At 36.1% G+C, this 25,206-nt stretch overlaps 1 protein-coding gene across 3 annotated transcripts in view; it reads left to right on the forward strand.

Annotated features, from left to right (window-relative positions):
* MAN1A1 (mannosidase alpha class 1A member 1) overlaps positions 1 to 25,206 on the forward strand; it is a 243,382-nt gene that overhangs the window by 67,786 nt on the left and 150,390 nt on the right. For all 3 annotated transcript variants that reach the window (XM_057489310.1, XM_036925067.2, XM_036925066.2), the window contains exon 5: positions 22,835 to 22,929. In XM_057489310.1, coding sequence (XP_057345293.1) covers positions 22,835 to 22,929 — 95 coding nt within the window. The remainder of the gene's footprint in view (positions 1 to 22,834; positions 22,930 to 25,206) is intronic.

Here is a 25,206-nt window from a genome sequence, read left to right on the forward strand (position 1 = left end):
TTGATTTCCTTTAGAACGTAACTTTCACCTAATATATGTAACTATCATAGGATATACAGAAATTTTCCTTGGTTAAAGTTTTTATGGTTTGAAAATTAGGTACTATCTTTGTCGATTTGGGCTGCTCCAACAGAATGGCTTATAAACAGCAAACATTGATTTCTCACTTCTAGAGGCTGGGAAATCCAAGATCAAGGTACTGGAAGTCTCAGGGTCTGATGAAAACCAACTTTCTGGTTCGCAGATAGCCATCTTTTGGCTGTGCCCTACTGCGGCAGGATGGGTAAAGGAGCTCTCTGCGGCTTTCTTTCAAGGTCACAAATCCCATTCATGAGGGCTCCACCCTCATGACCCAATCACCTGCCAAGCCCTACTTCCAAGTCCATCATATTGGGGGTTAGAATTTTGGGGAGATACAAACATTCAGTCTCGAGCAGGTGCCTTCTAAAGTAAGTCCTCCAAAGATTTCATTTACAAAGCTTTCTTGTATTGCCTTTTTCTGTAGATTTATAATCTGTGTATATTTTTTAAAGGTTTTTCTTGAAAACACTTTAGAAATTGTTTATTGACAGATTTTAGGATTAACCATTCTAGTAACTGAATCCATTTCTGCTACATTATGAAGTATTTCTCCAAAAGAGATCTGCTGATACATCTGAATATGCCACCATTAATTCTGCATTCGAAAGCAAACAGTCCATCTTGTAATTCAACTGAAATTCTTTTATGCTGACAATAAAATAAACCTAAGCCTTGAGGATAACGTTTGTTTTTAAGTTGTTGATCTTTATTTTAATTTGGAGTATCTAATTCCTTGAAAGCAGTGCGATCAGTGATTAATTCTAGGGTCCTGCAATATGAGGAAATCCAAGAGCTTTCATGGTATAGGCATAGAACACAAGATTTTTTTCACTGCTCTTTATACCACTTACTGTTTAGTTTTGGTTTTCAATCATGCCATTATGTAGAAGGTTAGGGTTCAACCAGATAAGCAGAAGAGATTGTCATCTTTGTCTTCCAAGTCCCATTTGGTTGATGCACTTAATTGTTTAATCTTACTTTAATAGATTTTTTTAAGTTCTTGCTATAGTAATAGCCACAAGTCCTCTAATGTATAAATCACCACTAACTTCTGTGTTTCAATTATTATGACTAACTTGGTATTATAGGTATTAAATAGTGGCTTCTTACTTTAGTCTTCTCATGAACTTCCTCTTGTTGTAGAAAGTATACTTACTATTCAATTTAGGCTTACCTGTTAATTCAAATAAAAACTGTAAAGACTATGTTGAGTTCTGCTGTCTAATCTTTATGACTATCTAATGAATACATTTATGAAGAATAGTTATAATAGACCTTAAAGCTCTCTCATCTTGTCAGGTTTGCAGCTATTAACATGTTTAGCCTCTTATGATTCACATTTTTATTCAGCAAATATTATGTTCCATCAGTAATTATTTTGATATCTATTTATTATGTACCAGACCATGTTCCGGGCTCTAGAGGATTCAGCCATGAACAATTTAGACCAAGTCACTGCTGTTATGAATGAAATAAATGTACATGCGAGTGAGATAAAATGCTAAATAAGTTCACAGGGTAATTCCAGATAGCAATAAGTGCTATGAAGAAAATACAAGAAAATTGTATGATAGGTAGCAATACAAAGAGGGGTAGAAAGATAAAAAGGACTATTGTAGGTCAAATTGAAGCCAGGATTTGAAGGACATCATTGAAGATTTGGAGGAAATGACATTCTAAACAAAGGAAGCCCAGAGCTGAGTTTATGGTAGATCTCTGTCTTTCCTTTGAGACAAACAAGAGGAGGAGGAGGACAGTGGTGGTGATAATGACGGTAATAAGACTGTGTTTTGAGGGTGTATTGTGTGCCAGGTGTATATGGAAGGTGGGAGAATCTCCATGTTGCAGATACATGGAAGCTCTGTGAGCCAGATTCCTGAGTCATGTAAGAAGTGACAGAATGGGATCAGACTCTGCTCTGTCTGCTCCATGAGCCTGCCTACTTCTTATTCACAAAATCAAAGTTACCAGGGTTAGTACCACACACTCTGTTTCTCGTTTACTTACTCATTAGTTCAACATCTAACCTCATACAATGAGCGTGCAGCAGTCTCCATAACCCATGGAATCTCACCCTTCTTGAGCCACACAGAATAATTATGGTATAAAACAAAACTGTGGTACATCCACAGTACTTTGAATTTTTATTCGAATTGTGTTTAAAACTCTCATTGCATGAATTTATTTTTCCAAGACAGACATAGTTCTCCTTGAACTTTTCCAAACAGTTCTTTAAGTTCCAAGCATTCTCATTTTCCTTCTCCATGTTTTCATTTTTCTTTTCCTTACCTTCTTCCTCAGCAAAATAAAATGCTTCTCATTGTCCAGTGAGCACATGTAGCAAAATCCTTGCAATATTTGTAAAACATCCATGTGCTTTTAGCATTATTTTCTCTTTTTAGTCTAAATTTGTGTCAGGTAAAAAATGTTGATAAAATTTATATCTATTTGTTGGTGTGATGCTATAATGACTAAAATGTACATACTCCTTTTTCTTTATAAGTAAGAATGGTGAGGACAGTAGTAATTGAGAGCACTAAATGATGTAGATATATGTAATTTAGAAAAAGAATGGTATTATTTTTTGAATCATATTCGCTGATAAAGAAATCTGATGGAAAAAGGTAGTACTTTGTCATTTCAAATGAAACTGAAGAAGTTGGCTTTATTAACAGACCTGAATAGTAAAGATTTACCAATACAATTGTAATGCTTTTATGTAATTAGAGAATTCCCAAAAGGATTTAGAAATAGCTTGTAAATCTACCATATGTTGACAGCACTTTAATAAATTTCTCCTGACTGTGAATAAAAATTTTCAATCCTGTTGCCTATTTGCTTTTTATATTATGTTCACTTAGACAAAGAGAAGGTAAGCTCAGATTTATTGTCACATATCATAAAAGTAACTGCAAAATATATATATTACAATATCTGATTGTTGACGATTTGCAGTGAGCCAACGTGTTATAGTGTTTTCTTCAGTTATGTTAACTGTTGTCAAAAGACAAGCTAGGGTCAAAAACCTAAGGTTAAACTAAGATTAGATCCAGTGACCTTGCATTCCATGAGGAGTTTTTCTAGGGGTTCATCCCATTGTAGAATTTCTAGATGCCACCTCAAATAATGGAGTTTAATCAGTACTCAGATATGTGGGCAGTTTCCATGCTTTCAAGTATTGCCAATCTCATTTCACCACTGCTGCTGTTGTACTTGCCACTAGTTTGACTTATCCATTCAGTGCTTTCCCTCTTGAACACACAGATGCAGAATATACTCTCTTCATAAACATTTGAAGATCCAACACCTTGACTCCTGTCCTATCCTCCCTGTTTTTTCTACCAAATTAGCAAAGACTAAAAACCATGTTAATACCCAGTTTGAAGAGAGTAGGACAAAAATTTGCTTAGACATTGCTGAAGGAAATGTAATTTGATGCACCTGCTCTGAAAAGCTATTAAGCTATTAAGTATTACATATATAAGAAGATCTTTAATAAAGGTATTTATTTAGCTCCAGTTATTCTACATTGAGGAATCTATCCAAAGGAAATAGTCCAACATGTACCCATATTATGCCTAAAGCAGTTAATGGATATATGGTATATACTTAGTAAATAAGAAGAGACATCTCAAATATTCAATAGTAAGAGAATGGTGGAGCAGATCATGGAATGCCCACATAATGGCATATTTGTGTAACCATTAACATTCACGCCTCTTCACTTATTTAATGGCATCGGCAAGTACTGATGCAATAAATAGAGCAAAATATAAAATTTCATTTATGAATTATTCTCTATAGAAAACATAGAGAATAATTATATAAGAAACTATTCCTAAACATAAATAATACTTTCTTCTGCTTGGTATATGATCTTTTCCCCTGCCTTTTTGTTTTTCTATGCTTAACAGATTTTTCCATAGTGAATTAGTAATAATTTTTTGATCAGAAAAACAGTAAAGGAAAATTTCAGTTGACTTGGAAAAAAATCATTATCAAATTGTCCCTAGACATACTCAGTATTCAGTTGTTTTAACCTTTCTTAAGATTTAAGTTTTTTAAACTTTTCTTACAAGAATTCAGCATTTAAAGTCTTGAAAGTCACCTTTTTCCCTTTCTGACATCTGTTTCATGAAGAAAATGACTTTACTCAGTGATAATTGAATTTCTTTCTTTATAGTCAATTTATAGATTTCCATTTCAGATGGTGGCTTATTTACAACATCTATTAGATGTAAATAGTATCCTCAGTTCACATGGAAATGGAAGTAATACAAAGCACAAGGAAACAGCTTTGTCATAGATCTTTGCACTGTCTCAGATACAACTACTTAGTCTTTGTGTTATCAAGAGCAGTTTAAAAAGATAAGGCTAATTATTGTGTAACATTTTTTTACACACATGTACCTGCACACACACACACATACACACACACATATACGCATCCTAAAGTATGACACAAAATAGTATATAGACTATTTTGTATTGTAAAAAAAAATGTACATTAGAAATCTCTGCATTTTCAATCAACCATTTAAAAGGCAAAGAAATGGTATTATTTACATAAGTGTATAGACTCAATAATGAAATTTATGTTGATTACTAATGTAGAAGGAAATCTGGGAATGCAGACACTTGGCACAATCTGTGACTTTGTCTTTCTCTACAGGATCTAATTGAAAGAAGTTATTAAGGAAGACATAGCAGAGAAGGGCCTTTTTCCTGTTGTTACAGCAGTAAATATCCCTTAAGAAACTTCAAAAGCATGTTTGTTTGAGGAAGAAGAGAGTAAGAGAAAAGCTGTTCAGTAATGAGCCAGGGAAAAAAGAAAACCTTGTCTGAGAGATAAAGGAGACGACTATAACAAGGGGAGCATCCAGTCTACCAGGCACTCATGTGGCTTCTCAAATCAAAATCTAGATTTGCTTTTGGATGGAAACCCAAGTTAATTAGAAACTGTATGTTTTTAACTTGTGCTATTCTGTTTTACTTTTTAAAAGCAAAAGAAAATATGACTATATGAGTACATGAATAGATAGAACTTGATTAGAGGTGGACAGGTATTAGAAATTATTTTTTATTGTTTAGGGGAATCTATAGATATATGATAAAGAGCCAACAGTATCTTCTTTCACTTCACTCTCTTATCACCCTAAAACCCTGCCTTTCCTTCCAGTTACGGAATATTAGCTGCTTGTCTGAGATCCTATAACTGGAGTAGACTTTTGTGTAATGACCTGAAGCTCTCACCACTTAAAATGGAATTTCAAAAGAAAGTTGCAAATTTTGAGCCTATAAGTAAACTCACACAACATTCATTATATTGGAGACATCAACCTAATGAACTTAAGAAGTAGCTCTTATGAAGTGGAAAGAACATTGGTTTTAGAATCTGGAATCCTTATTTCGGAGACCTTTTTTGAATGTTAACTCACTGCATTACTTTGAGCAAGCCCTTTCACCACTATCAGATCTTTTTCATTGATTATAAATAATGAAATGTGGAATAAATGTTTTATAAGCATCTTGTAAGTCCAGTGTTCTAGGACTATGATACACAAATTTTCAAGTTTATAGAATATTATAAATCAGAGGAGAAGTGTAATAGGAGAAGTTTCCTCCCCACAACTCAAATCTTCTTAACTCTATTTTGAGTGTAAAAGCAATGACTCCTTCTGGTAAAGTGTAGATTTATGTTTCTTGTTATACAGTGCTTATGTAGTTCAGATATATAAATACCTGGGAATGAAAAAGAAGTAGGAAAGTTGAAAATCTTTATGCCCTGGAAAAATCTTGTGTTCTGTGAAAGAGAAGTTGGCTCATTGATAATGGAAGGGAGATGCTATAAAGTAGAAAGGAAACAGTAATCTGCTATAGATACGAAACAATAGGTAACATGCACTGATTCTTTACTTATGGAATAGTTGTGGTCTTAACTCCTTCCTTAACCAAAATGGGAATGCAGAATGCTTTCTATTATTTATAGATCTATCATTTTAATGACAAACACAAAGGAAATTCTGGTGGCTGTACTAAGAATGAGAAACAAAGATTTTATATCCAGCAAAACTGACTTTTAGGTATAAAGGATACATGTGAACTATTACATGCCAGACCTTCAGAAATACTGTTTCCAGTAACCCTTCCTGATGAATCTATTCCTGATTTTCTATTAAAAAACAAACTTCAGAGAACCAAAATGTTGTATGATTCCATTTTTATGAAATGTCCAAAACAGGCAAATCTGTAGAGACAGAAAGTAGACTAGAGGTTGCTTAGGACTGAAGGAGTCAGGAGTAAGTGAGGAGTGACTGCTAATGGACAAGGTGTTTCTTTTGGGAGGGTGATAAAAAAGTTCTAAAATTTATTATGGTGAATCAATTCACTGTGGCTATCTTAAAACCACTGGAATGTACACTTTAAATGGATAAATTGTATGATATTCTTAAAAAGAAAAACACTGCAGTTCTGAATTTTAATTGAAAATATTACTATGAACTTATGAGATATTTTATCTTAAAATATACCAACATGCACCTATATCTGTGTATGTGTATGTGTCCCCTGAAAAGGCCTAAAAATAATAATGAACTCAGTAGTCTTGAGCATCCTTATATTGGGTCTTGAATTCCTATTTCTAACTAACAAAGTGTTGTTGGAGAAATGGCTGTAGTAGAAAATGTACAGGATTAATCTGAAACATTTCAAACCAGGTAACGAAGCTAACAAAGACTACTACAGTAATGTCCAAGGACGCAAGAGCCAACTTAGGAGATGCTTCTACCTGCAAAAGATGAGGATTTTGAGTTTTAGTAAGAATAGGAAATGTAACAGATTAAAACCTATTAAGTATATTTAAATTGGTAAGTTCATAATGATATTAAAAAGCAAAAAAAATTTGTCACCTTCAAAAATGACAAGAAAACAATTTATTACCTTGAAAATTGATAAAGGAAAAGAACCACAGCATTTATCTTGCCTTTCTTATGTGACCTGTATCACTGGTAACCAAGTAGTAGGTAAGTGTCTCTTAATAAAATTATTCCTGTTAATAAATGAAAGTGAAATGATCAAGGTAGAAAATCACCCATTTTATAACCCTAGTGAATTATGAGTCTAGGCCATGATCATTAACAGCTGCTCCCTTCTCAAAAGGAGAGCAAACTACATACATGCTTTCTGATAAGAGGACCTAGCAACTATAGTCTCATCAAAGGGGTCAAGTCTCTGGATCCAGCTTCCAGTTTGTCAAAAATACAGAGAGAAGGTGTTGAACTGCACTACACATGTGCAGAATGTGGCTCCTATAGCTCAAATTACTCAAAGAAGGAAAAGAAAGGGGAGAAGGGAGAACCATTTCAAAAGAGGCTCTAAAGTTGTAGTTCACTTTTTTTTTTTAAGTGGGCAAGACTATAGTGCCTAAGGATGAACAGTTGGTTGATAAAGAAATACAAGAAAATATGTATGAGGATGTGGTTACTTTTAGGGAGAGAGAGGAGCTATGATTGGGATAGTGTACAGAGAGGGCTTCTAGTGGGGCTGGCAAAATCCGGTTTCTTGACCTGGAAAGTAATTACTAGGATGTATGTCTTTAAGATATTATATTAGGCTATACATTTTGTCTGTGTGTATCCTGTAGGTGAGAAGGCCTGTGTCTCTATTTGTCTTTAAAATTTTTTAAAGTTTTTAAATAAATGAATAACTAAAAAGATTACCCAGAAGGATAGTCAAGCTTGGTAGAATCAACTTTGGATCTTGGGATCTATCTTGGATCTCTCTCTCTCTCTCTCTCTTTCTTAAAGAATAGTTAATGTATTTGACTTAGCTTGATATGTACAAATTATATTCGTACGTGCAGATTATATTTTGGACACAAAACAAGCATAATTCAAATACAGAGTATATATAAATAAACAGGTATTTTGATATACAGCCTTCATCCTTTTACTTTAAGAAACAGATTACCCAAATAACTTGAAAAAAAACTTTATTTACCATTTTTAGGTATGGTAGCAAATTTTCAAGTCATAAGCTACTATGTATTTAGTAATATGTACTGTGATGTAACATACTGTGTAGAGAACACTAAGCAGTCCTTTCATTAATTCATTCTCATTTTACAAACAAATGTTATTTTTGTTCAGAGCTGTTACAAAACTTGGTTAATGCAGCATGGAATCACTAGTGGTAAAGATCATGGAATCTGGCACCAGACTGTGGCATTCAAATCCCAGCTCTGCCTCTTCCCAGCTTTGTGTGAACATAATCAGAGATGATAACCTTTCCCACGTCAGAAGTTTGTTGGAAGGATTAAGTGACTTAGTATATGTAGATATGTGGTAGTCACTGGACTATTTTGAGTGCTATGTAAGCATCAGCTATTATCACTTGGTCAGGATCATTTATGCAGTTCAGTTTTGGGGAAGTTATATGGCTTAAAGCCTACTTACACATCCTCATTCCTGGCATCCCTGGACGTGGGTGTTCTCACTACATGACTGTGTTTTTGCAGCGGTTGTCATCCTATTTAAATAATTACTATGGACAGTAATATAAACAAAGCATTTTCAGATTTTGTAGTTTATGTCCCAATATTCACTTTCAGATATAGTTAGTATGTTAGATGTAACATCGAGTAAAATCTATATTATTCATATCTTGAAATTTTATCAGTTCAAAGTTGAAGTAAGTGTGTGTGATACTGCAAGCACTGTGAAAGAGGAAGATGCTTAGGCAAAACAGAAAAGAGAAAGAAGGAGGGGAAAGAAAGAAAACTCATGGGGAAAGAGGAGTTGCCGCAGAACGTTTACTTTGCAGCCCACTTTACAGAAATATGTGGGTTCATGCTATAATTAATTGTGTGATTACTTCATTTAAACATATTTGCATCTTTAGTGAAAAACTTTATAATTATTCAAATGTAAAAGTTAACTCAACCAGCACAAAACCAATATGTTGATTTTCCCCCCCATTTCTGGATGTTAATCAATCAAATGAAATTTAACCTGTGTGAAAAGAGCATGGAAAGGCCTTAGGAAACTTTAAAAAATGTTTATGTATTTAAAGTTTGTAAGTTTCCTGAGGGGTATAGACATCAAGGCATATTTACATATATACATTAGTTTCAGTTTCTTTCTTGTTGATTTCCTTATTAAGAACTTTAATGAAAAGAAGCCCAAAATATATCTAAAGAAGGTGTACATAAATTTTCACATTATTAATATAAGCTATGCCTCATTTTAGAAATATTTCTCAATCACATCATTCTAGATCAGCAGGATTGGCATAGCTCTCACTGTTGAAAAATAATTTTTTTAAATGTTTTTAACCTTGTATAACCAGTCCTGTGCTAAAACAGGATTATTTTACCTATGAACTACCACAAATAGATACAAGAGCTACTTTACATATAAATGGCTCTTTAAAACTGAATAATATTGTGTGCTGATTTGCAACAGAGTCTGTGTAGAGAGGAAAAACTAATAAATGCTGTGTTGTGAACCAATAATTAGATTCTCGATGTGGTATGAAGTACTCACAGGAGGTTCGTTTTTGGCCTCATAAATTTGACCATATCTTTCCATTCTAATGCTATTAAGTGACTTAGAGACATGACTGAACAGTAAAATAAGCTCCTAAACCACAGTGACAAACACATAAGACTGAAATTAGGCAGTGAGGACTGCCATTCATTTAGGAATTGGCTGTCCCATTTGCTCTTCAGTATTAGGCGAATGGCAAATCGAGGGTTGGCCGTTAAACTGCAAATTCAGCATCGCATTGCTTAACACTGCTTGTGCTATTTGCTAAACTTAAAGATCACTAAAGATTTTTGCTTGGTTCACTGCAGAAACAGTATACCACTTATAGTATTATATAAATGTTTAGATTAAAGTATTGTTTCCAATCAATTTATTTCCCATTCTTACTGAATTACCTGAGTCGACCAGCTAGTTCAGTGCTTCTCAAATATCAGAATTCCCAGGGAGGCTTATTAAAACACAGATTTATGGGCCCTATTCTCAGGGCTTCTGATTCTGGCTGGGGGGACTGGTAATTTGCATTTCTTACAGGTTCCGGGTTGATGCTGCAAGTCTAAGAACTGCACTCTGAGAACCGCTGACCTAATACCAGGAAACCCTCCTTTTGGAATTAACAGGATTTGTTTCCTTAATAATGAACTAAGAAAATAGACGTCCAGATTTGGCTGTCACCATTATTTAGGAAACTATGTCCTAATTTACTACATTAAGAATTGAGGGACACATTTTCTCTATTGGGAATCATAGTAAAGCTCCTTTCCTAAAATCTGACATTGTATCAAATGGAGTGTAAATTATTTGAGCTTTCATTTATGTTAAGGAAAACTCCAGTTAAATCAAGCAAATAGAAGGGCCCTGTCATGCTTCCTGAAGGATATGTGATATAAATTTCTACCATTAATGCATAATGAGATTTTTTAAGAATCTTTTTGAAATTTTATTTCTTCAGAGACCAAGATCCATGTTGGAATTTGCCAGAATTTTTGTTTTCCTATCACAACCCCTAAAAAAAAAAATAGTTGCTTTCTCCATGGTTTTCAGTCATTTATCTTCACCAATACTTGTGTGTAGTGACTAAAATTAGGGCCAAAATAACAGTAGCCCACTCTTACTCTATTTTGTTAACAGATGAAATTTTCAGTGTTTATATCAGTTTTTAATCCAGAGCATTGCTGTTTTGTTTAATATTAGAAGAGCTTGACTCCATTTCTTTTGCACCTCTATTCTGTGGGTCTGCTGCCTCATCCTCAGACTGAACTGTGGGCTTCAGTCCACCCTTCCTTACTGTGCTTTACCTCAGAACTTTGAGTCTTACTTTCCCCCCACCCCCACAGCTTTGTTGAGATATAGTTGACTTATAACATAGTATAAGCTTAGGAAGTACAGCTTGTTGTTTTGATACATTTACATACTATAAAATGATTACCACAGTAGTGTTAACTAATCCCTCCATCACTTCACATAATTACCATTTGTTTTTTGTGATGAGAACATTTATGATCTACTCTCAGCAACTTCCAAGTATATAATGCAGTATTGTGAACTATAATCACCATGCTGTACACTAAATCTCCAGAATTTATTCATCTTATAATTGCAAGTATCTATCGTTTGACCAACATCTCCTAATCCCCACCCTGCAACAGCCTCTGGCACCCACCATTCCACTCTCTATTTCTATGCATTCAATTTTTTCAGGTTTCACATATAAGTGATACTCTACAGTATTTGTCCTTCGTTGTCCATGAGTTTTACTTTTTTAAACACACAGTACTGCTATCCCAATCTTTCTATTAGAGCTGGTTCATTTCTTAGCTTTGGCTGCTTCCTGTCAAAAGAATGACCAAGATGTTGAACATGCACAGAAGAAAAGATATGTATATGACATGCAGATCATATTGGAAGTAATCTGCTTTGTCTAAAGCTGAGTTTAAGATCTTTCAAAAACACCTAAGTGATAACCTTCTCTACAGTTTTATACAGTTGTCTTTATAATTCTGATACTTTTACCACTTTCACAATGTGGTCAGGATGGCCAGGATTTATATGATTACCTTCTACAGTACTCACAACAATATTATATTCATCTTCATTTTCTTTTTGGAGAGGAAATGGAAGTTATTATTTGATCCTTTCCTGCACACGTGTCATCTAATACAACTCTGTGGGTGTTTTTCCACTTCAAAAATGAGTGTTGTTATGAGTCATTGACCACAGTTGTCTTGTTTGCTAATGTATGCTGAGTGCCTGACATGTAGTACATAGGCAGTCAGTAATATTTGTTGAATAAATGAATTAACATTTTTTAAAGGTCAAAATTGTAGAAGAGTTTCCTTTTTGAAAGTTTATAATTTAGAAAATTTAAACTATATTGAGGTGTCAATGTGTGATAACTTTAAAAAACATCCAGACAGTGCTGATCTTGGCCATCAAGGACAAGATAGTCATTTCCTGTTACTTATTATGTGTATTTTAAAGAGGAAATGCCTCCCAGATTATTTCATTTTGATATTTTTAAGCTCTTCTAATAGAAAAATATTCAGTTCTGTAACATTTTGATGTTCTGATGATGATTGTCATTGTGTCATTGAATTCTTTATGGTAAAGAATATAATGCTGATCTATTAAAAGCAGACCTAGTGTCATGAAATGGGAAAGAAATATGAGAATATTTTAAAACCTCTTACTTGAAATGAAAAATATTTCAGATGCTGTCAACAAAGTTGACATAATCTAGGGATTGGCAAACTACAGACACATTCATTATGTTTTGTCTGTGGTTGTTTTGATCCTGTAACTATAGTGAGTGAGTGAGTGAGTGAGTGAGTGAGTGAGTGAGCGAGCGAGCGAATGAGTGAATGCCCTCTGACCAGAAATTCCACTTCCAAACAGTAACCTGAGGAAACAGTCATGTGTACAAATATGTATGGGGATGTCATTCCACTTTTGTTTCTAATAGCAAGACAGTGGAAATCTAAGTGTCAAATAATAGGGGGCTGGCTAAGTAAGTTCTGGCATAGCCATACACTGGTATACTATTTAGCTTTTTTTTAAAAAGGTGTTACATGAAATGTACTCATTGATATTAAACAAGGGTCAGCAAACTATAGCACCCTGGCCAAATTCAGACTAAGCCTAATTTTGTAGTAGCAGATGGTTTTTACATTTTAAAGGTTTATAAAACAAAAAAAAGCTGTGAGATATAGAGAGTATGTGGCTGGCAAAACCGAAAGTACTTAACTATCTGACCCTTTACAGAAAATGTTTGCTGACCTCTGATTTAGAATGTTGTTTTCAATGTAGATTAAGTTACTGGGGATAGATTTAAAATATTACAAAATAGTATATATGTAATGATGCCATTAAAAAAACAAACAAACCCAGTCAATACCATTTAGAAGGAGAGACACTTAAGATGTTAACAATAGTTGGATCTGGGTGGGTAGGATTAATGGGATTCTGTATTTTTTGCCTAATTTTATGATTCCTTCAATAATGAGAATATATTCAATGTATAATAAGAAAAAATAAAAATTTAATTTTGGTGTTGGGAAAAAAGAAGAGGGGAAGAAAAGGACTTTCTCTGAGTTCTAAGGTGCAAAGGTATATTTCTCTATTTTGTAAATGGGGAACCTGAGGCTAAGGGAGGTTAGTCAGCTTGCTCAGGGGAACAGACATAAGACAAAAATAACACTGCTGCCAAAGTTTCTGTCCAGCAGCAGCACCATTTGACAAGTTAAAATGTTCATCCAGCCATTAAAATATGAACTCTGTCCCCACAGGCTATTTAGAGGTATCAGTATATAATATGTGATAAAGGAGGATTGTGCAGAAATCAAAACCCAGCAATTTAATGGGATTAAATATGCAAATAATTTAATGGGATTACATTTGTTTAGATAGAATGAAAAAGAGTAGCTTACATTATCCATTACATTTTTTTAAAAAACAAAACCTGTGCAGGTACAGGTATTTAGTTTACTTTGCAAATTGCAAACTATTACTGCTAAATGATATACCAATTCCTTGCTTTTTCATACCTACAGAGTTAATAGTTTAAAACCAGTCATCTCTTACAAAAACAGGCACATTTTGGAAGTTCATGCCCTTTACTGTAAGACACGGAAGAGACACTTGACTTATCCTTTGGCCCTGGTACAGACAACTGTTTACAACACTAGTCAGCAATTTAGGAGAGCAAATATACTACAACAGTGAGAAATCTTCATTGTAATGAACTGATAGCTAATAACAGGAGGAAACAGTAGGACTGTAGAAAGCCGACATAAAAGCTCAGCAGTTTTTGGACCATTTAGTGTGTGAACAGAAAGCCTAATATCCTTCAATTAATCCTGATGGAACCAGTATCTGATAGTGAAGAACAATGATAATGATAACTGTTATTGCTCTTTAAAAAGCACTTGTGCATTTAATCACATTTAATCATCTTATGATTTGGGAGGATTCCCTATTCACATATTTAGAAACTGAGGCACGAAGGGGGTTAAGTGAATGCTCAAGATGGCACAGCCCAGTCAGCTGATGGTGGGAAACTAGCTCTCCTCACCCCACCTCTGCGGCTGCCTGTGATGCTGACTCGGAGTCAACAAGACAGGATCCCTGTACATTTCACTAAATCAAAAGAACAGATAAACATGTTTTTTAAACTGACACAGATAAAAAGGTTAAACTATAAATATTTCAGTGCTCGTTAGAGGTGAGATTCAGCATTTGGAAAAATTCTCTAGCATAGGAATGCCATACAACTCAAAAATATCAGGGAATACTTGAAAAGATGAGGCTGTCATTTTTTTTCCTCTTATCTTTCTATGAAACAAAGGTTTCCAAGCCTGGATTTTGTATACTTCAAATGATTTGTGATGTTTACCTACGAAAGTAATAGTAAACAGAACAGCCCCTATTTTAACACTGTTATATCACATTAGCAGCCTCTAGGTGATGGGGCCCACAAATTCTGTTAGAAATCATAGCCAGATAGGGTTTTCATAATACCCTGTCTCTTTAGCAGGTATTTGTTTTAAAAAAGGTGATATTTTCCTTTTGATGGGAAATGTGTGCTTAGAAACTATGTGGCATACTTAATATTAAATATTATTAACAACGTCCTGCATATTTTTCAAAACATTTTAGTGACATGTCCATTTTTTAGACTGAGGTAAGCAGCTCAACACCCCATCTTTAAGCACTGTGTAATGGCTTGGCCAATGTGCTGTTTATTATTCTTGGGCTTGGGAGGGCATCTAAGATAACAGAATGTGTGGTACACCTAAGAATAATTGTAAGCATAAGACCTATATACCATTGGTTTTCTTCCTCTGTTCTGTGCATTTTTAATCTCCATATTGAATGTATGTTAGAAGAGGGGTGTATAACTCTCTGTCATTGTACAATTTCATTTTTCCAAACCTCATCTCTGCCCCATTTGTCACTACAACAAAGGTATACTTCTTTCTTGAGAAATTCTTTTTAAAAGGACCCTAATTTTTTCTCAAGATCTTTCCTCTATCAGACAGCTGATATAATGCTTCTTGGTGTTGTCACTTATGTATCTTTGCCCCTTATGACTCAGAAGAGTTCCATAACCATTGAGAGCTCCTGCCTTTCTCCTTGCCCCATTCCCAGGATGCTGATGCAGATATCCTTATTCTAGTTGTAAATGGGAGGCACCAAGACTGTCAGGTGCTGGGATTTCTTGACCCACTGATGTGCTCTTTTAACCAGCCCTTTAATGTCTCTCCCTGATATTTAAAGTCATTAGCTTGTCTTAGTTCATCTATTCTTTCTTAATATTTTCTAGATCCTATTAATCTACCTCTCTACTCTGCTCTCTGTCAGGCTCCTTCCTCTCCCCTTCTGCTTATCTCCTGTCCTCCACCATGTCAGTCCAGAGTGTCCCCAGCCATCTACATACCCATCCCCAAATAAACACAGACCTGCACCCACATTAAGTGCCACCTGTCCAACCTTACCTTGCTCCAAGACTTAACTTAATCTCCCTTTTTTATTCCTTCCCATAATTACAACCTATAAGCACTCAATTTATACTCTACTTATATGTTGATTCATATTGTTATATGTATATTTTATGTTTATAGAATTTTATATGGCTGACTTGCCTTCCTAGTTGAAGTTCCTTGAGATCAAGGATCTTATTTTCTCCCATGTATCTCTCCCATAGCCCTTCCCACATTGGGAAACACACAGTGAATGCTTCTTAAGTCTTAAAAAATGAAAGTGCCTCAGAATGTATCTTGTCTAGTGCCCTCAGTTCATTTACCAGAAAATTAGACAAGTGAAGTGACCTGTCTTCATTCTGGCAAAAGAACTGATGAGTAGCAGACCCTACACCACAACCCAGGCTTCTGGTTGCCTCTTCAAGGGCATCTAGAACCAGAGCACCTTGATTCCAACTTAATGGTCTAGAAAAATGCAGGACGAGTTCCAGGAGCAGGTGGAGGTGGCGTTGGTTTCTGCCCACGTTAGTACCAGTCTACGTTGATGTCTACCTTGGACAGCAGCTGGAGATACTCCCAGGATTTCTTCCAGTTTTTCATTTTATTCTTCTAACTTTATAAAATGTCCCTCTCTCAAGAGTGAGGGAATACAATTGGAGCCTTCAAGGAAAACCCAGTGTCAGAATGCAATTTTATTAATTCATTTATCAACATTCATTAATTTTGACCAGGGGATAGTATAAAAGTAAATGTTTTAAAATTTTTCACTAGCTGTTTATTTTTCATGAGAATATCTTTAAAAAGTTAGCTAAGTCTAAGATGCCCATTAGAGCATTTTACAACTAGATGTTTAAATTATGCTTATCAGAAGTTTTTCTTTCATGTAAACTTTGTGCTTTCATACAGTCTCAAGTCTAAGGTATTAGCTATATTGATTCTTCTTGGTTATGATCCATGGTTATGGGCTGATTAGCGTGCATGTCCCTTTTTGTTATAAATACACTGGGGAGATCTTAGTGCTTTAATTTTTCAGGAAAATGAGGAACACTCTCTTCATCTTATTGCCTAAAAGCTTAAATTGAATTGTACTGAATCACAGGGAAGAAAACAAAACAACTGGCAAAAGCATTCATCTAATTAAATTTATAAATTAAAAAGTGAAGTTCATAATGCAGTTTGACAAATACAACAAAAAATTCTTTTAATCTAGAAGAACTTCAGTTTAGGGTTTGATTAATTAGAGAATGTGCAGATAAATAAAAAGGAGGCAGTGAAAGATGTGTGCACAAGGGATCCACAGGGGAGAGTTCCTCTAGATCCAACGAATTGCATGTATCTGAGATGGCATGAAGCTGGCATTCACTTGGCTGTAGCTGTCATTAAACAATCCCATATGAGAGCATTTAATTAGGCAAATAAGCCCTCTCTGAACCTCAGTTTCCTCATCTGTATACCAAAATAGAACTAAATGACTTTCGGTGTCCCAACTCTAAATTTCTGCTGGATTAACTATTTTGTCTATCCCTTCCAGTCTACATTGAAAAGCCAGAGTCACTCAATAAGTACTTGTTGGTTGAGTGATTAAATTTGGCCCATACTATGTATGTTAATCAACCCAGCTAATGATATATGGGTTATTTCAGTTATTTTCAGCCAAAAATATTTATTATATCTATGGCATCTTGTGCTGAAAGGTTTATGTAGCGAAAATGACTAATAGGTAAACTCTGCTTATACTAATGGAAAATTAGTGTTTGATCTCTGAACAGTGAAGTTTTCAGCATGAGCATTTGAAGAAAGGCTTTGATGGTGATTGTGCATTTCAAACTAAAGCGTGTCTGAACTGAAACTGGTTCTTCCAGAGCCATCTGTTCTTATTCATTTCTTCCTTCTTAACTCTTTGCTCTGGCATGTAAATATTCTTGTGCAGTTCTTCAGAGATCTGCAAACATACATCTTGTGTACAGCCTTGTCTAATCCTATCTGTAAGAGTAAAGTCAGAAGAGAAATGGTTTATTTGATATATTCTAAAATCTGAAGTTATTTTTAACATTGATCAAAAACAGCAATAAGACTGTAATGATGTTACTTAAGTGTAATGAAAAGATAGAGTTTTGGTGTGGTTATTTTGAAATTCTTAACTTTAGACCATGAAAGTTTTTGTTTAAATCTACTTGTTAGTTACATGCTTGAAAGATTATTTTAGAAGCTATTTCACATTATTTTTACCACCCTTCTTTCACTAAATTATATTAGTTTTTATTTTTGTTATGAATGTAATCAGGTTCTCTATAATGCAGAATCTTTTTGAAGATCCCTTTTGGCTCATAAGATGTCTTCTCATCTCCAACTGATTGATGCAAGCTTCATTAAAAACCCTTTTTAATTTTTATGGTCTTTTTTCAAAAAGCAAATATCTTTTAGTATCAGTATGGATTATATTTTACCAACTGTCATTTTTCATCTTGCTATCTTTATTTTATAAAATCCTCCCTGCCAAATATAAGTTTCAACAAACCCTGGAAACCAAGATTGACTAAGAATTGGGCAGCAGATTAATACTTCCTATCCTTATAAAAAATCATGATAGTTTTGCTTTCTTGCCAGTTGCATTTTAGCACTAGCTTTGAGACATCTGACTTGTTTCCCAGTGATACATCAAAAGTAGAAATGACCGGCCCTTGCTCTCCCATTTCACGGGGGAAATTACCAACCAGAAAAGCTGAGTGATGAACCCAGGCCTCCCACTGAAGCCATAGTAGAGCCAATCCCAGAACCCAAGCACTGACCCTGCATCCAGTAAGTACCTCTCCATCCTGCATGCCCCATTCGGAAGAGCACTGAAGTACCACTTAGTGTGCTTTTTGTGATTATTTGCCTTTCGGCATATTATCCAAGATATGCTACTTAAAACTTAATTGCCCTTTAGAATGATTTGTGACATTTCATTCTTTTAACAATATTAACAATATAAGCTAGTTTGGAATTTTATTACATACTCACCATTTTAGGTAGAAATGTGTTCTCTGAGAATCTGGATTCCTCTTCCAAGTATCCTCCCTTCATCTATCAGGAGGTAAGAAATCAAACATTGAGAATTGGAATTGATTCAGGCTCACATATGGTTTCATTTAAAGCATCAATAAGTTAATTAATGTTTTCATCCAGAACTATTTTGTAATTGTGCCCAAGGTTGAGACTCCAGAATATTTGACATTATTATTTACAGACAATAGAAGCTAATGGGATAGAATGGAGCACTTAGCAAACACTAGAATATCAGTCTCATCACAGTGCCCCAAGTATATTTATATTTGATTGATTCATTCATTTGTTAAATGAACATTGATTTTTCTGGATACTAGGTGTGTGTGTGTGTGTGTATGTATATACTCAGCAACTTTTAAGACAAAATCCATGAAGCTTACATCTAGTGGGATTGTCAAACAAGAAACAAGGAAGCAAATAAGATAATTAGGATGTGATTGTGAGATAGAAATACACAAGATGATGTGATAAACAATAAATGAGAATGACTAACTTTATGTGGAGTTGTTAAGAAAGACCTCTCTTAAAAGAGGGCATGTAGGCCGATCCCTGAAATTAAGAATGGATCAGGCATACAAAGAGCTAGAGAAAAGAGAAGATTGCAGCCAGAGGGAACCACAGAGGCAAAACCCTTGTGATGGGAAGGGCCGCTGTTACCTGTTAACCAAGAATGTAAATATTTTCCTACGAACTCAGTACTCATAGGAATACTGTGGTGATGCATTTAAATACAAAATGACTTAATTTGGGTTGGATATGTATACTAAATAATAAAGGAGAAATGGAGGTCTTTTTCTCCACTTTCAGAAAGTAAAGAAAATTACTTGGAGATACAAGAGAGTAACATAAGAAAACATTTAGAGCTCCGTAGTTTGCTTTCTGTAATCAAATGCTGCATTGCGTGAGGTCAGTTGTCAATGTAGAAGTACACAGAAGGCAAAGTTCTTGGCCTGGAGTTGGGACTTGGCCTGGGCCTTTAAGAATGGGTAAATATGGATTGCTCCACAGGAGGCAGAAAAGGTTGTTTCAGGTTTAGAGAACTGTAAATAAACATGCTAAGGTGGTCAGAAAAAAATTAAATATGCAAAAAGATGGAGATGTTACCTGATTGTATTGTAGTAGTCATTTCATGATACATATATATATATCAAATTACCATGTTGTACATATGTTGTACATCAATTATATCTCAGTAAAGCTGGGGGAAAACATTTAAGAAAAAAAGATAACTAAAGTGGACTGAATTTGAATGAGTGCTTGAGACCATGGAGACTCAAGCTGGAGCCAAAGTGATCTTCGAAATAACAGAAGATAATAGATGGTCTGAGTCACAGAGGTCACCAAGAAGTCAGCAGAGCAGCTTCAGCCTAATGTTTTAGAAAACAGATGGAATCATTATCATTTCTTTGACAAGAAAGTTGTACAACAAAAAGAGAACCTGGATGATATAGATGCAGATTAATAAAGACAGGAGGGAGATTCAAGAATGGGAGACTAGGTAGACAGACCTGCTTGATGATGAAAATATGGACTATGCTCATATCATGGAAAGGGAATGATATGAGACATTTCAGGGAAATTAACATTGATGCTTGATGACTGAACAGCTGTAGGTCAAAATTCAAAATGCTACTCTCTCTTATCCCCTGGGACTGATTGAACAGTTCAATGATGCACCTAGAGAAATTTGCATGGGATGTTAAATGATTATTTCATATTGGACATGTTAGGTTTCAGAAGACAAGACACGCAGGTTGTCAGGTGAGCACACAGGTAGAAATACAGAACTGGAGTTAAAATAGAAAGTTGAATTTGGGAATGCAAGGAGGTGATAGGAACTGAGGGCTTAGCTCTTGAGAATGAATGCTTATGATTAAGAGTATGTATTTGGGGAGGGGACACAACAGAGAGAAAGAGAGAGGTGGGTGAAGAGCTTGGGGAAGCAGGTAGGGAGCCTGAGGAGACAATACAAAAGCAGCAGTTGGATAAAAGAAAGACAAGAAAGAATTTCAGGTAAATGGGGCTCGTTCTTTGGGAAGTACTGTCATCGTTAGCACTGTAAAAGCAACAGCTAACTTTTAAAGTGATTACTATGTGTCCTAAGGTCTTTAATACAGTGATGCATTCATTTCTTTCCATAACCTTTAAAATAGCACACTATCTGTGTTTCTCCATTTTATACATGAGGAAGATTAGGCACAGGGAGATGCTCAAGATTCCCCAGTTTGAAGAAGTGGCAATTCAAATACGGGCATTGTGTTCTCAAAGCCTGTGCCCTCAACTCCCATGCCATATGGTTTTAATATCTACAGTGGTGTTTAAATTACTTACTTTAACTTCATCTCACGTGTCTTGAAAAGGAGTTAATTAGTTAACAGTTAAAAGTTGGGTAGATACTAGAAAGTCAACAGATGGCTGGGCAATGAATGGATTCTATGTAGCAGAAGAGAAGTTGGAATTCTGTAGGGTAAGGCAGAGAAAAAGAGAAGGAAGAATATACTTTTTGGTCTATTTTTTTTTCTCCTCTCCTTCTTTACACTGTTAGCAATTGAAACAGGAAATTGTCCACTTTAAAAGAGAGCTAAAATAATAATTTATGAAAAAAATGGTAGCGATTTTTTAGCTCTACAGATGTCTGTAACCTTATTTATGTACCAGGAACATTACTTTATCTAAATTGACTGTCAACTAGATTTTTACATTAAAACCTTACTTTCTTAACATCCATTACTAAATGAGAGAGAGATTCCAAAGGAGTAGAGTTTCAGAAATAGCGTCAATATTGGTAATTGGATCATCTTCAGTCTGGGAGCCAAAATGCCTTAGTTTTCTCTCTATGGGTAGGCTCATATCTCAGAGCAGGAGTTATGGGACACAGGACTCTGGGGAAGGAACACAGGACTTCTTGGACAATGACTTTAATAAATGCTTCCCCATGACCTGGGAGAGGACTTTGCTTCCATTCTCCATGGTTTTCAGGGCTCCCCTAGCCTTTCTCACATCTCCCTTGTTTGAGGAAGAGGTAGAAGGATACAGTTAAGTTCCCAGCCCACCACACTCAGTCATACAGTATGGCAAGGAAAAGGGATGAGGCACTGGCTTAATGCCACAGCTGTAGCAGTCCTTCCTTCAGTGTGCAACTGAACTCTTTGGACCTAAAACTATGAATGGATGTCATCTAAAGTACAATCTGCGCAAGTGGAATGACAGCTTAAAAAGTTTCAGTATTTTCCCATTTTAAAAGAATGAAATGCTTTGTCTTATATTTACAACCCTCCATGGTTTGGATCCATGCTATGTATGTCCATTCTTATTTGCCAGTATCCCCCCTGTTTTGCTCTGGCAAGCCGACTTACTCCATTTCTTTGGCAGGCCCCCACCTGCCTCCGTCTGTGTTCACCCTCGTGGTTTCAGTGAGCCCCCTCCACTCCACACTCCTCACTCCAGTCTCGAGTGTTATTAGCCCGTATTACATGTTGTATACTGTTCCCTTCTAGATGCCTTCTCCTCCATGCAACCTTACTGAACTCAGCTACACTCCTAGATACTTTTATCTCCAGCTCTCATTTTATCTATATTCTAGAGATTTATGTACATGTATTACCTCCCTTACTAAATTCTGGGCAGAATCTCTACCTAATTTAACTTTGTATCTTACATCTCTTCTACATTTAACATCAGAGGAAGTTAAAACTGCAAAGGACTGAAAAGACATTGATTACTTGTAATAATATATCTTTTTAAAACTTTTTTCTCTGTACCCTACCAAATAAGTGAAACTGGAATAGAGCCAGATCTCCTGATGTCCAGTCCAGGACTTATCTTACAGCAGTGGTTCTCCCCCCAGCTTGCACATTAGAACTACCCGATATCACCTATGGTGCTTTAAAAAATATGTTCCCCAAACCATAGAAATTAGAATCCTAGGAGTATGTCTGATACATCAGTATTAAGCAAATCTCCCCACATGATTCTAATGTGCAACCAAGATTGGTAATAAATTCCCCACAGCACATTAGCCCCTGGGACATTCTTACTTTACTGGGTAATTCTATTAAATTGAGAAACTTTTCTATTCCCATATAAAGAAAATTTTAAAGTACAAAAGTGCTGAATGTGAGATAGTGGTATAGTACTTTTTGTTTTGCTTACAACAGTAGCTTACTTAACTGTTTAACTTTTCAGATATTTCGAAAGAAAGCAGTGGAACTTGGGGTAAAATTGCTACCTGCATTTCATACTCCCTCTGGAATACCTTGGGCATTGCTGAATATAAAAAGGTAAAGCTCTTCATTTTCAACAACATATTTTAAGTTGGAGTGTTTGAGACCGTGGTCTAACAATAGACACTGGATGGATAATTACTTGTATGATGTTGGTACTGACACCATCAGGAGTCTTGGCATCTGTCTGTGTGTTGGAAGCAATTAGTCTTTCAGTGTTCCATGGCCTTAGATGGGCCTCAGTCAGGAGACTGCATGACCCCAGCTGAGTCATCCAAGCCTCATATGGTGTGAGGTTTTTGCTATTTCATGGTGATGTTGCATCAGTGATACTGTCTCGCTATAGATACTGAGAGCATCCCATTATCTTTAAAATTGTCATCAGAGCCTTTCATTTCCAAAGAATCCAATTCCTCAGAGTACTTCAGTTAGGCTGCTGGTCAGAGAGATTGCAGAGCTAGCACACTTGGGCTAATGAGAACTCCTGTTGCAGCCAGTGTAAGCAAGACCCGGAGCAGCTGAGGCCGCCCAGCCCACAGCTGTAAGGCAGAAGCTGCTCCATCGGCCCAGATCAGCCCAGCCTTCACAGGCCATCTGGGTGGAGAACCTATACCAAGTCTATAGATGTGTTGCTCCAAGACAAACTTAGGCTAAACAGATACAGATATTCTCCCAGGGAGTACTTTGGATTTTCACTATAGCTTGAGCATTTTGTTAATAAGCAATTTTACCTTAAGCTTCCTTTTTAAATCCTTCTTCCCCATAAGTAGTTCATTGTATATGCACCTCTTTGTGATGGTGGTGATGATGATGATACCTATTTTATCATCATAAAATAAATGAGTCTTTGTTCTAGGTTCTTTACACATAATTCCACACTTAATCCCACAACAACCCAATAAGGTCAGCAGTGTTATTATCTCCAGTTTACTAATAAGGAACTTGAGTCACAGAGAAATTAATTTGCCCAACATCATATGGTACATAAATGGCAAAGCTAGAATGTGTCTTTAGACATTTCAATACACCTTGACACATAGGTACAAATAAAGCAGCTTTTCTGTTTGGGAAATGCCGAGAGGATGTACAGGCTGGTTTTGCAGGATTAATACATGTTTCTTCTTAATTATTTATTTTAGCAACATTCTTTCCAAATTAATCAGGAAATTAATCATTTGGCTAATAAATCCATTAAATATCATGCATTGTCTTCATTTGTGTGTTCTATATCTATACCTTGAAATAACCCTGTGCCTGTCTAGAATTGTGTATGTGTTTGGGGTGGGAGTCGGGTGTTAGAACAGTGAGATGGGGAGAGTTCACACCACTGTGCCATGTTACACTGAGTCATTCTCTATTGTGTGACATGATATCTCAAGGTCTGGTTTTCCTGTCCAGGTTCCAAGGCTTTCTCTGTCAGCTTGACGATCATAGCATACACTGCCGGGTCTTCAGGGAATGGGAAGATGCTTTGCTTTGAGGAAGCATGGAGTTTGTTGTGAGGGCCATCAGTTTTTTATTTGTCTCATATAGATCACCTATATGACCTTCCCTATCTTCAGACTTTGTATTTATAGGTAGTATTCTGACCTAGAAACTACTGTTACTGGAAATAAGGTCTGGTAATAAACATGTTTTGTGCGTTTAACACATTTTACCCCCTACCCTCTGAGAAAAACAATAGGGGCATAATAGCACATGGAGTTAATTGGTTATTAAAGACCAGGTTCTGGAAGCAGCCAAGATGGCAGCATGAGTAGAGCAGCGGAAATCTCCTCCCAAAACCATATATATTTTTGAAAATACAACAAATACAACTATGCCTAAAAGAGAGACTAGAAGATACAGGACAACAGCCAGGCTGCATCTACACCTGTGAGAACCCAGTGCCTTGCGAAGGGGGTAAGATATAAGCCACAGCCCGGCGGGACCTGAGCGCCCCTCACCCCAGCTCCTGGCAGGAGGAGAGGAGTCGGAGCTGGAGGGAGAGGGAGCCCAGGACTGCTAGACACCCAGCCCTAGCCATCCACACCAGAGCACAGACACAGTGCATGTGGAGTGCTGGAAACTAGGGAAACGGACAATAAAACCTGCGAGTGGGTCCCAGCAGCTGGCACCCCCCCCAGGACAAAGAAAAGCAAGTGCTTTTTAAAGACTTAAAGGGACAGGGACCCCAAAGCTGGACGGAAGCACCCCAGGACACTTAGCCTAGCAGCTGGGAATCCTGGGGCACTCCAGGAGCCCTAACCCCCTGGGCAGCAGCGCAGCTCGGAGGCCCCTCATGGAAATAAACAGCGTCCCACCCATTTCCCGTCAGACGCTGATCCGCCATAG

The sequence above is a fragment of the Manis pentadactyla genome, chromosome 12, assembly GCF_030020395.1.
Source record: "Manis pentadactyla isolate mManPen7 chromosome 12, mManPen7.hap1, whole genome shotgun sequence".
In the NCBI taxonomy this organism is placed as follows: domain Eukaryota; kingdom Metazoa; phylum Chordata; class Mammalia; order Pholidota; family Manidae; genus Manis; species Manis pentadactyla.